The sequence below is a fragment of the Paroedura picta genome, chromosome 12, assembly GCF_049243985.1.
Source record: "Paroedura picta isolate Pp20150507F chromosome 12, Ppicta_v3.0, whole genome shotgun sequence".
Classification (NCBI taxonomy): Eukaryota; Metazoa; Chordata; class Lepidosauria; order Squamata; family Gekkonidae; genus Paroedura; species Paroedura picta.
Genome location: NC_135380.1, coordinates 37,837,219 through 37,849,963, shown reverse-complemented (window position 1 = coordinate 37,849,963; position 12,745 = coordinate 37,837,219). Strand labels below are relative to the sequence as shown.

The 12,745-nt window shown below is 46.9% G+C and overlaps 1 protein-coding gene across 7 annotated transcripts in view; it reads left to right on the top strand.

The window, feature by feature from the left end:
• The window catches only part of ASTN2 (astrotactin 2), a 754,634-nt gene that overhangs the window by 360,833 nt on the left and 381,056 nt on the right, over nucleotides 1-12,745 (top strand). For all 7 annotated transcript variants that reach the window (XM_077305065.1, XM_077305063.1, XM_077305067.1 and 4 more), the window contains one exon: nucleotides 2,662-2,829. In XM_077305065.1, coding sequence (XP_077161180.1) covers nucleotides 2,662-2,829 — 168 coding nt within the window. The remainder of the gene's footprint in view (nucleotides 1-2,661; nucleotides 2,830-12,745) is intronic.

Here is a 12,745-nt window from a genome sequence, read left to right as displayed (position 1 = left end):
TTGCTCCAGAGAAAAATCCACAAACAAAAGCAACCTGCCCTAAGTTCAAGCTGTAGCTCTGAGAAATCATTGCACATCTTCTGGTGGTTATTTTGACATTAACTTTGGAAAACACCGTTTAATGACCAGGTTTCCCCCTCCCCTCTCATTTGACCTCTGATCTTTGCAGCAGTATTGTGAAAGCAACTTTATAATCAATGTAATTGAAGATCAGAGTTAATGAGGACCTTGGTGTTTGCAGAATCCCCCAAGTGATGTTGGGCATCAGGCATTAGATAAGGAAATGATTGGGCTCAACTGAAAATCAATTTACCTAATTAGAAGAACCATATTCCCACCAGTCCAGGCAGGGCATGGGGATGGGGGTGGGGATTTGAAATACGGTTCAGGTTGGGCAGAGATTTTCTGCTAAACTATAGATCAACAGAGAGAGGGAGGTTTTATATGGGAAATAAAACTTTCCTGTGGCGCCTGATCCATCTAAATTCTACCAAGAAATGAAAATGGACTGTTTTAGAATCACAGAATCATAGGATCATAGAGTTGGAAGGGACCTCATGGGTCATCTAGTCCAACCCCCTGCACTATGCAGGACACTCATATCCCAATCACTCATCTACTGTAACCTGCCACCCCCTTGACCCTTCACAGAATCAGCCTCTCCATCAGATGGCTATCTAGCCTTTGTTTAAACATTTCCAAAGATGGAGAACCCACCACCTCTTGATAAAGCCTGTTCCACTGAGAAACCACTCTAACTGTCAGGAACTTCTTCTGGATGTTTAGATGGAATTTCTTTTGAATTAATTTCATCCCTGTTCTGGTCTGTCCCCCTGGGGCAAGAGAGAACAACTCTGCTCCATCCTCCATATGGCACCCTTTTAAATACTTGAAGATGGTTATCAGATCCCCGCTCAGTCGTCTCCTCTCCAGGATAAACAGACCAAGCTCCCCCAACCTTTCTTCATACATCTTGGTCTCCAAACCCCTCACCATCTTTGTCGCCCTCCTCTGGACACGTTCCAGTTTGTCTACATCCCTCTTCAATTGGGGTGCTCAAAACTGAACACAGTACTCCAAGTGAGGCCGAACCAGAGCAGAGTAAAGTGATTTGTTGAGTGATTATTAATTTCTACCTGCATAAAGTCTGTGTGAGGTTTCACCACCCAGTCACTATAACTTTTTCCTTTCTTTAATAAGATGTTCCTATTAGTAGCATGTTCCTGTTTTAAAACAAATCACACAAAGGGATACTGATCTGACTGAGAACTACAAGGCATGCGTCAAGTCCGGATGCCTTCTCCTTCAGTAAAGGCACACACAATGAACAAACATTAATCATTTGGCCCTTTAAACATGGCACCATTTTAATTGCAAGCTGCCTTCAAGCAGGACTTCAAAGAGGCAGCATAAAAAGATCCTGAATAAACAAATGCAAGGATTTCCAAATGCATGGCAAGGGAGCAGCCAGCAACACTTAGCACACACTGAAATCACTGTTGTTCAGTTTTGCTCTTGTCCAGATTCTGGAACAGGTGTGATGATTTTGGATTCCTACTTTTTACTACCTGAAGGGGTCTCAAATCGGTTTACAAACTCCTATCCTTCCTCTCCCCACAACAAACACCCTGTGAGGGAGGTGAGACTGAGAGAGCTCTGAGAGAGCCATGACTGGTACACCCAACTGGTTGCATGTGGAGGAGTGGAGAATCAGACCTGGCTCTCCAGGTTAAAGGCTGCCACAAAGCCAATTCTCAAAAGGCTGCAATAGGCAAGCTTTGCCATGGTCCTCACAGCCTCTTTCTAGTGCCAGTCAACACTTTGCCCTGCATTTCTCAGTCTTCTTCCTTGACACATTTCCCAAAAGGCCATTGGCACCTGCATTCCTGGACCATCCTGCTGCTGACCCAGCCCATCTCCCCTGGTGCTCAGGGAAGAGAAGGGGCAGAAGCACACATGCACTGCATGCAAACGTATCACTCTACTACCAGGGCTACCTTCCTTGATATGCAAAGCCAAAAAGGGAAACGGAAACCCAACCTAACCAAAAAAGTTAGGAACCCAAAGGTTAACCTGCAAAAATAATGTTTAAAACATTTACAAATATTGATTATAAAAAGTGCACTAATCCAATATATTAAAAACATTGTTGTTGTTATGTGCGAAGTCGTGTCCGACCCATCGCGACCCCATGGACAATGATCCTCCAGGCCTTCCTGTCCTCTACCATTCCCCGGAGTCCATTTAAGTTTGCACCTACTGCTTCAGTGACTCCATCCAGCCACCTCATTCTCTGTCGTCCCCTTCTTCTTTTGCCCTCGATCGCTCCCAGCATTAGGCTCTTCTCCAGGGAGTCCTTCCTTCTCATGAGGTGGCCAAAGTATTTGAGTTTCATCTTCAGGATCTGGCCTTCTAAAGAGCAGTCAGGGTTGATCTCCTCTAGGACTGACCGGTTTGTTCGCCTTGCAGTCCAAGGGACTCGCAAGAGTCTTAAAAACATAACCATAATTAAAAAATAATTAAATAATTAAAAAAAACACATTTCTAATGACACATTTTGCAGCTCAGCCTTTGGGTTCCTCCCTTTCTTGATAGACATCAGAGCTTTGTGAAGCTTGGGAATTACAAACCTTATGAATCTGTCCTTTCTGGTTTCTGCAGGAAGCAGTTTTGTCGTGAGCGAGGGAAGCTATTTGGACATCTCTGACTGGCTGAACCCAGCAAAGCTCTCCCTTTATTACCAAATCAACGCCACGTCTCCCTGGGTGAGAGATCTCTGCGGACAGAGGACTACGGATGCTTGTGAGCAGTTGTGTGATCAGGATACTGGTAAGCACATGGGTGTGTGCACGTGAGTGATAAGACCTGCAATCTTTGGGAGCCTTGTGAAAGAAAAAGGAGCCTGATGTGACTGTGTCACTGTGGCTTTTTGCTCCCCTGTTCTGGCGGTGACCTGTGGGAACTTCCTTAAGTGTTACTCTTGTATTCCCTTGATCCATGAAGCATTGTTTTGATCTTGCTGTTTTTTGTTTTTTTTTTCAAAAGCCTTTAATTAGCAATGGGTTTGAAAAGCTGCAGATTCCTCTGGAACAGTGAACAAAGTTGGGATGAAGGGTTAAGTCTGAGAAATATAAGAGCTTGGAAGCCCTTTCCTGATTGTGATACTCTCTTGTGATGCTTGCTTTATTGCTTGCACAGATAAGGGGTGGGGATCACCAGTGCACAGAAAACAAGGACTCTGGGCTTTCAGTGCCTGTTTGCTGAGAGAGGTGTTGTTTGTTTGGTTGTCGTGCTCTTGAGATGGTGTATCAGCAGTGCAGGAATATTTTGCCTTCGGTTCACCCCGAGGCACTGTTGTAATAGCTAATGTCTGTTAGGTGGGTGGGTTGAATCACAACTATCCTTACTTCCTGATTGATGCTTCCTGGGCTGGATGGATGGTGCAGGCCTGGCCCAAGGATTTGGGGAGCTCTTGGCTAGGCTGCCCAAACCCTCACTACCTTGCAATGTGGGCAGGCAAGGAAATGCCACTTGCGCTCCGTTCCCTTGGCACTGCCTCAGGAAGCTGTCGCCTCCGTGTCTTTTTCCCTCCCCTGGTCAGGCAAGGCTCAGAAGAGGTGAGGAATGCCTGCTTCACCTTGCACCTTGATAAGAGAGATGAAAAGAGAAAACAGGTTCCCCTCTGGCTGCCCACTGGCACCTCCAGATGCTGCGGGTGGGTGGGCATGCAGGCGATGGGTGGGGCACCAGAACTAGTCAGCACCCTGGAGCACTGGCACCCGAGGTTGACTTCCTAGGAGACTTCCCAATAGACAGGCTGCCCCAGAATGGCATCCTGGTCGAGGACAATTTTATCTCCTTGGAGCCAGAGACCTTGTGCCAATTTTGGCTGCTAGATCTTAATGCTCTTGCAGACGTAGGGCGGTAAGATAAGAATCCACCCAGCTGGTTTTGCCTGTTTGGGTGTGAGGCTTCCCCCTTACTGGACTGACTCTCCCACCCTCTGCCATCTTGAGCCAGCTTCTCTGACAGCTTCCACATGGGAAGGAAAGGGGGTAGTCCTCCTTTCCTCCAAGTGACCACACCCTGTGTGCTCTACTCAGTTTTCTCCTCTCTGGATGGTTTTGAAGTCTCTCTGATATACCACACTTGGCCCTATCCCTGGACCTTGGCTCCAGTTTGGTTTCCTGGAGTTGATAAAAGGAGATTAGATACCCACTCGCAGAGCCATCTGTCCTAAGCTCTCCCTCCAGCACCTTAAAGATGCCTAACCCAGTCTCCCTCATCCAACTTCTTATGATCTGTCAGTCTTCACCCTTAGAGACTGCTGCTGGGCTCCCCAGGCCTCCAGCTTCTTCTCTAGCTGTGGTGCTACCCACCACCTGGTTGGGGCCTACCACTGCATGCTCTGCTAAGCTGACCAATACTCCTGTGTTCCCTGCTGCCTCCATCTCTGGGTAATGCCCCTTGGTGCTCTGGGTAGTTTGTGGCTTGCCCAGTGGGAGTAGGATTAAGTTGGGGATGGGCTTTTCAGCATGGCAGCAATAGCAGAGGATGAACTCACAGTAACATGGCCCTGCACTGCTGCTAGAATATTCAAAGTTCGCCTAAGGTAAACATCAAAGTGATTTTGCTGCTAGTACAACTACCTGTCTAACGATTCTAGAGAAACCTGTTCAGAACCCTTGAAGAAGATAATGCCTTACCAGCTAGCTCTTGGTGGCCTCAGTAGATAGGTGTTTTGATGGGAGGAGATTTGCTACTGTTTGGTGGAACAACTTATTGTGTTCAGGTTGCAAGCTATGCAGGTTATCTTCAGGGGTAAATGTTCAGAGCAAATTTAGGATATCCAAGCATAAGATAGGTTAAAGGTAAAGATATCCCCTGTGCAAGCACTGGGTCATGTCTGACCCTTGGAGTGACGCCCTCTAGCGTTTTCATGGCAGACTCAATACGGGGTAGTTTGCCAGTGTCTTCCCCAGTCATCACCGTTTACCCCCCAGCAAGCTGGGTACTCATTTTACCAACCTCGGAAGGATGGAAGGCTGAGTCAACCTTGAGCCAGCTGCTGGGATCGAACTCCCAGCCTCATGGACAGACAGCATTTCTGCTGCCTTACCACTCTGCACCACAAGAGGCTTTTATAAAATAGGTTACTTTACAACAAATGAAAGTAAAATAAGATAGGTTACTTTACTTTCATTTGTTGTGAGGACAAAGTTGGTGGTGATACCCTCTGCGTATTGAATGGTGACTACGCAAAATGCAATCTTCTGTGTCTCCTCTTCTTTTGTTTCAATGGCTGTGAGGGCTGGCTGGATGCTGCTATCTGGTCTGTCAAACAAAGCTCGCCTTTACAAATGCAGTGGACATTTCCTCCGAAAGGGTCCTTTCCCCTTTAAATGGTAACTTTTCAGAGTGTTGGTTTGCGTGTTTTAAATTCCAATTTCAGGGAACAGCCTGGGAAGCGAGGGAGGACAACACGGTACACTCTTCGCTCTCGTCGTCCGTTCTGCGGAAGTGACTAACAGTGTTTGCGAAAAGTAAAACAATAGCAATAATGACGATGTAGATGAAATTGGGTTGCAAGTAACCCTGGGAACCTTTTAATATTGAAACACATTTGGAAGGTGCGCACAACTGATAGCGAGAGGTTTGGAAGGAAAATGTTAACCCGCCTTAATGTGAATGGCCGTTGCTGATGCAATTACCCTTTAAGGTTCACCAGGCTTAACTACCGTATTTGCCGGCGTATAAGACGACTGGGCGTATAAGACGACCCCCCAACATTTCCACTCAAAATAAAGTACTATGGGCCACTATGGGCAGCTATGTCTATCCCAACTGAAGTGCACCCGGCGTATAAGACGACCCCCCCACTTGGAGGCATGTTTTTCAGGGGGGAAAAGTAGTCTTATACGCCAGCAAATACTGTACTTACCAAAGGACATTTTGCCGCAACCCAAGGGCCCCCATTTCCCTTGAAGCGGATTGATTAACGCTCTCCCAAGGCTTTTGTTCCTTTCATTCCTTTCCTCTCTGTGCTTTAATATAATAGTCTTTCCGTTTCCCTTTTGGGAAAGTGGGATTTCACCTGGCAGGGGCTGTGAGATGATCTTGCCATGTACCCCCTTGAAGGCACTGCTAATTATTTTTGAGGCCTTTTAGATTCTGTGCTCATCAACACATGGCAGCCTTGGCATACGGACTGGCAGCATTGCAGGTTTGGCTCTGATAGACTGTGCTTTGGGTTTGGAATATGTCTCAGCTGTGCTGCAGAAGGTACCTTTCCCCTAGTCAAAATAAAAACAAACAAAACAAAACCCTCCTGGTATAACTTCTTACAATGCAAATATCCTTGTTAATTTAAACCAACTGCAGGCCAGCGTCCACACACAATGTCTTTCCAGCTTTTAACATCCATAAGCAGAGTCCATGGGAGGGTAGATGTTTCTACATGTGCAAGTTCCTAGGTTCAAATCCAGGTATCTCCTGGAATGGCAGATGGTGAAAGAAACCTTTCTCTTCTGGAGACCGTGGTGACTAATAATGTTTGTGATGGGAAGTGTTCATTTATTTGCTTGTGTATTTGTTTGTTTGTTCATAATATAATTTGTACCCCACCCCTCCTGACTCAGTCAGCCCAAAGCGCCTTAGAACAAATAAAACAATAAAATATAGCAGCCTCCATAAAACCTCTTTGATTAATCCCCATCCGGAGAAAGAACCAGGGAGCAGAAAAAGAGGGGATGGTGCACATTGTACCAATCATTTAAGAATGGGAAAGAAAATCCTGCAAGAAATGGTGCATGCCTTGTTCACCCACCATCCATGTAATCAAAAAACTAGAGAGAAAGCCTACATGTATATGCTGTGTATTCTGTGTCCCAATGTACTTAAAAGGGGTGGGTGGTTGTGTTCTTGAGCCTTCTTTTACATGGATTGTCTGTCCATGATTGTTTCTTATGTTCAGGGGTAATGACACTTCAGTTGCATAGAAAACGGGGGGAACAGCTAGGGTTAACAATAAATAAATAACCAGTAAACCCTATTTATCCCTGACCTGGCTGGCCCAAGCTAGCTCGATCTCTCAAGATCTTTGAAGAGCTGGGTTGTTTTTTTATACCCCGCTTTTCACTATCTGAAGGAGTCTCAAAGCAGCTTACAAGCAGCTACCTTTCCTCTCCCCACAATAGACACCCTGTGAGGTAGGTGAGGCTAAGAGAACTCTGAAAGAACTGTGACTGGTCCAAAGTCACCCACCTGGCTGCCTGTGGGGAATCAAACGTGGTTCTCCAGATTAGAGAAGAAGAAGAAGAAGAGTTGGTTCTTATATGCCGCTTTCCCCTACCCGAAGGAGGCTCAAAGCGGCTTACAGTCGCCTTCCCATTCCTCTCCCCACAACAGACACCCTGTGAGGTGGGTGAGGCTGAGAGAGCCCTGATATCACTGCTCGGTCAGAACAATTTTATCAGTGCTGTGGCGAGCCCAAGGTCACCCAGCTGGATGCATGTGGGGGAGCGCAGAATCGAACCCGGCTCGCCAGATTAGAAGTCCGCACTCCTAACCACTACACCAAACTGTTTCTCTGCTGGACTTTCCAACTTCTCTCTGAACAAGGTCAGCTTTAGTTTGTACTTGGGTGGGAGACCACCAAGGAATGGCTGCTGTGCAGAGACAGGCAATGACCAACCACTTCTAAAGGCCTCCTGCCTTGAAAACCCAGTTAGTTCTGCCCTCTTGGGCCATCCAAGATCTTATCATCATCCATTATAAGACACGAAGCCTCGCTTGGATGAAACTAGAAGAGCTCTGGCAACTGGGCTGCTGAGGCACATATTGGATATCTGAATTCCATTTGTTTTTTAACTGTTTTAATTTGTAATCTAATTTAAAGTTTTGTTGCACGCCACTCTGAGCCGGGCTACCGGGAGGGCAGTATAAAGATCAATCAAATCAATAAATAAATACGGCAGCTGCAACTTGACAGCATTTTTCACTGCCACCATCAAAACCAACTTAAATCATCACATGTGTATGTGTGTGTGTTGGCACCCAAACCCCATCCGCTACTGAAGTGGGTGCCATGCAGCCAGGTACTTTTCTCCTTAACTAAATCTCACAGCCAAGACTGTAGGACCAGAACAGGGATATCCATACTTTTTGGTTTTATGACCCCACTGAGATCTTTATGATTCCCCTTGATAGAAAAACCAATAATTAGTTAATTCCTGTTTTAATCTCTACTTTGATACTTAAGGTTTAATGCATTTATTTTAAATCTCTGTTGTATATAATTTTATATGTTTTGCAATCCGCCCTGAGTCTTACGGGATAGGGTTGAAAATAAACGTAATAATAACAACCCTGCAGGCCAGATGGAAGATGGATGGGAGAGGGGAGCTCTGTTAGTTGCTGATAGTTAGCTCTTAATTTTAGTCATTTTATGCTGTTTTGCTTTATTGATTGTTTTTCCCTACTGTTTTTTTTTTATCATACTTCTATGAAGTGCCCCAAGCTTGATTGCAGAGAGAGGCAGTATACAAGCTGTATTAATCACCACCATTGGATGGGCTGGGCCAGGTCAAGGAGTAAAGGGTTTACTTTTGGGCACACACACTGATGGAGACATGGAACCAAGCTGAGTATTCAGCAGATCCTGTGCAGTGAATGGAAATGATCCAACTATTGGTGACAACTCATAGGGTGTAGTTTGGACTCTTAGACTATAGTTTGCTCCAGAATATTGAATGAAACATGGACAGAGGTAACTGCAACTAACTTGCTCCCAGTTCCTCTAGTAATGCAGAGTTTCAATTTTCAACACCAGTGAGTTCTGAGGATGCTGAAATCCACTGATACCTATTAAGCAAATCAAACTGAACCAAATTGGATATGCAAAGTCATTTGCTTAATTGTCTAATGGGGTAAAAGGTTCCTTCAGCTTAGGGAAGAAGCCATTTTGCTCCTTGCTCCACTTTCTTCCTTCACACTGTCCACCAGGGTTCTCAAGAGCTTTCTTCTTTGCTCTGGTCTCTTCCACTTATCTCCCCATAAAAAGTAGGCAAGAGTCAGGTGTGGTAGCATGCATGATTGGGATCTTGCGTGGAGCCTCATGACAACTCCATCCACGTGAGCACTGTTGAGATTCTTCTCCTAGCATGGCAGTTCAGTTTACTGTGTGCAGCCTTGCCTGCCCATGTGCACTCTGCTAGGCCTTGCTCTGGTCAAGTTATTACCGAACTCATACCCTATTTCTGATTTTGACAAAGTCACTTATCTGTTATCAGATGTCGACCCCTATATCTCATATAGGATGGCACTTTTCGCTCTGGCTGCCGGGAAGATCTGAGCCAAAGCATTTTTACAGGGGTCTCCACCTTGATACATCATCCCCCCCCGTCTTATTGTACATGTTTACAATTTTATGTACGCAATATTGGAGAAATATTGTTTTATTCGTATTTGTACCATATTGTTTTAATTGTGCTGTGGCTATATACAATAAATGTTAAAATCTTGGAAATCTAGGCCTTGCCTACCAATAGAAAGGCTGGGCTCATGGGCAGAGCGCAAACTTTGTATGCAGAAGGTAAAGTCCCTGGTATCTGTGTAGCAGGTTGGGAAACTTGGCCTGGTCCTGCTGCTCCAGAGATCATTGTATTGAATCGTCTGACTCTGTGAGGCAGCTTTACATGTTCCTCTTGGTCCCCATGGAAATTACCCCTCCAAACTGTGCCATGGTCCACCTGTCGCATACGGCAGCCCAGCTGAATAAACCTCCGGGTTTTGCTGCCTCCCTTGGATTGTGCCAACAGGCTGAGCTGTCATGGATCTGACAAGCCACAGTGCCGGGCTGACAGTCTGTGTTCAGCGTGGCGGTTCACAAGTTGCAAAGCTGCAGTAAACTAACACCCCCTTAACATTTCCAGATTTGAATATTAATGCTTGTTCCCCAATAGCTGTCTCAGACTGTATGTTATTGAGTAATGATGGTTCAGGGAGAGCAAGCCAGCGTATAACAGGGAGATAAGAATTTATGTCTGGGAGAGACAGGGCGGGATTCATTCATTCATTCATTCATTCATTCATTCATTCATTCATTCATTCATTCATTCATTCATTCATTCATTCATTCATTATATTTATATGCCACCCTCCCCGGAGGCTCAGGGTGGTTTACATGGAACTTATGAACAATACATGAAACAATCTATAACATATGAATAGCCATACAATAATATTAATAACTGATAGTTGTAACAATATAACAGTATAAACAATGCAACACTGCAACAGTACAAACAGGTCCAGAGCACTCTGGTGGAGTTCTGAGAGGGAGGGGGCAGCAGGGGCCCTTCAGTCGCTGTTGGTTGTGCCTGGTCTTAACCAAATGCCTGGCAGAAGAGCTCCTTTTTGCAAGCCTTGCGGAACTATTTAAGCTCTGTCAGGGCTCTGATCTCCTCCGGGAGCTCATTCCACCAGGTGGGTGCCAGAACAGAGAATGCTCTGGCCCTGGTCGAGGCCAGGTGGACTTCCTTAGGATGAAGGTGGTCCGATGTGTCCTGTAGCCCTGCCCCACAATGGGCATAATGCATTGTCATTATATCGCCTAACTTAGCACGACATTCCTGTGGCCAGATGCTGATCGGTGCAGTGCGGCGGGAGTGGTGCAGGGTACCACACAGCCTTGCCACTGGCACAATGATTTTAAACTGTCTTTGGATAGCGTATTAAGAAATGGTTCCTTTGACATTCAGCCAGCAGCTCTCAGACTCTCCGGAGAGAGTCAATCAATTTTCAGCCATCCTTCGGATGCTTATGGAACTTGCTTTATTATTTTAGGCAAGCAATATAGTGGATGCAGAGGACAAGTCATGTTTGTTTGTTTACCACTGCTCCTTTGAGCTTTTGGGTATACTTCTGTCATTTGGGACTTCTGGCAGCGTTCTGGTTCAGGGGCTGAGGCCATTCGCTTATTGAAATACTGAAGAGTAGCAAGGTTTGCAGATGCTGAAGCCAGGAAGAATGCATGCCTGGAAAGATGCATGCAGAGGCATTTGCTCTGGCAGAAAGGGCCAGCTTATCCTCATTGCTTTGTGGCCAAATTGCTTGGGGGCTAATTAATATTGTGCAGCTGATGCTGTTCTGCTGGGACCATAAGAAAAAAACAAACACATACAAAAACCCAGAGGTACTAGGTATATTCTGAGGGCAGCCATGTGTTCCCCTGATGAGAATGGACAATGCAGCAGAAGAGGTGGCCTAAGAACTGTTGCATGTCAGAGAATGGAAAAAATAGCAGGAGTGGCAGGAAAATACACTCCTGAAAGCTTTGAGTTACCTGGAGGCATAGCTTTTAAGAAGTGAGATGGGATTTTCAAATTGCCCCTATATCCCGCCCCCCCAGTATTTCCTGATAAGTCCCCAGCTTATATGTATTTTATATATCTACTAGAATTAAACCCCATTGTAGGTTGAAATGGGGTGGGTGGGGGTGAAGCACAGGAAACAGAGAGGCAGAAAGAAAGAGAATGACAAGGGAAGAGAGGTAAAGAGAGAGAAATAAAGAAAGAGATTAGAAAAGAGAGTGATAGAAATTGAAAGGAAGAAAGAGAGAGACTGAAAGGAGAACAGAGACAGAAAGAGAGGGAGAGAAAGACAGAGGGAGAACGGCAGAGAAAGGGAGAGACTGAAAGGAGGTACAGGCGGGGTGAGGGGGAGGAATCGAAGTATCAGAAGGCAAGAGAACGGGGGGAACCCCCCTTGGGTTGCAGGGAAGGAAAGCAAAACAGAAGACAGAGCTCCCACATGCGTTGCTGGGGGTCAGTCCGTGTATGGAATGTCCTGTGCAAACTGAGGCATGGGACATTGCAAGCACTCAGGTTCCCCCAGACCACATGTGCAGACCATTGGAGGGAAGGAGCAGATGCAAGAGGTCTGCACATGGCCAGGAGAGCCGGATGACCTTTCCCCTGAGCTAGTGCTGGTGCCGCCGCCGCCAGCCGTGGAGGCAGTGGGAACGTGGCCAGCCCTTCCCCCCATGGGCTGGTTGCCACGGTGCCCCCGTGCCGATCCGCAGGAACCAAGCAGGGGGCTCATTGGCAGCTGGACGGTCCCCATGGCTGGGCTTCCTGGCTCACTTCCCCCCCTGGCGGCCACCACAGGGCTGGGCTTGCGTGGAGGCTGAGCGTAAGTGAGGCCACTCAGGGATGGTGAAGTGGGTATGGTGGAGGTGAGGTGGGGCAGAGGGTCACCTGGCAGCTGTCGGGGGCAGCTGGCCAGGAGATGGGAATGGGGTGGAGACGACGGGGTAAGCGAATGCAGTTGTCTCTGTAGCAGCTGGCTGCACAGGTGAGGCGGCAGCAGGACTTGCAGGGGTGGGGGGAGGTGGTGGGCAGCCCCGTGGCTTTCCCAGCACCCCTAAGAAGGCAGGTGCTTCTCCCTGCCACCCGCCAGAGGCCTCCAGACCGATCTCCCAGTCCCAGCAACCTCCTCCAGTGGTGGCAGGCACGAGCACACTTGCGCCAAATGCACCAGAGTGCCCATCACTGGGTTGGTAGGGGCGGGTACAACAGGGCCATGTCCCAATCAGGATGCGCTGCACGCATCCTGATTGGCCGTGAGCCAGAATCAAAGTCCAGACAGGGCTCGGACAGGGCCTGGACAGACGTCACCTTTTCCAGCCTTTATTTAAGAGCGACAGCTGTTAAAGACTAGGGTCCAAGCCCGTTGCATTCAGGAA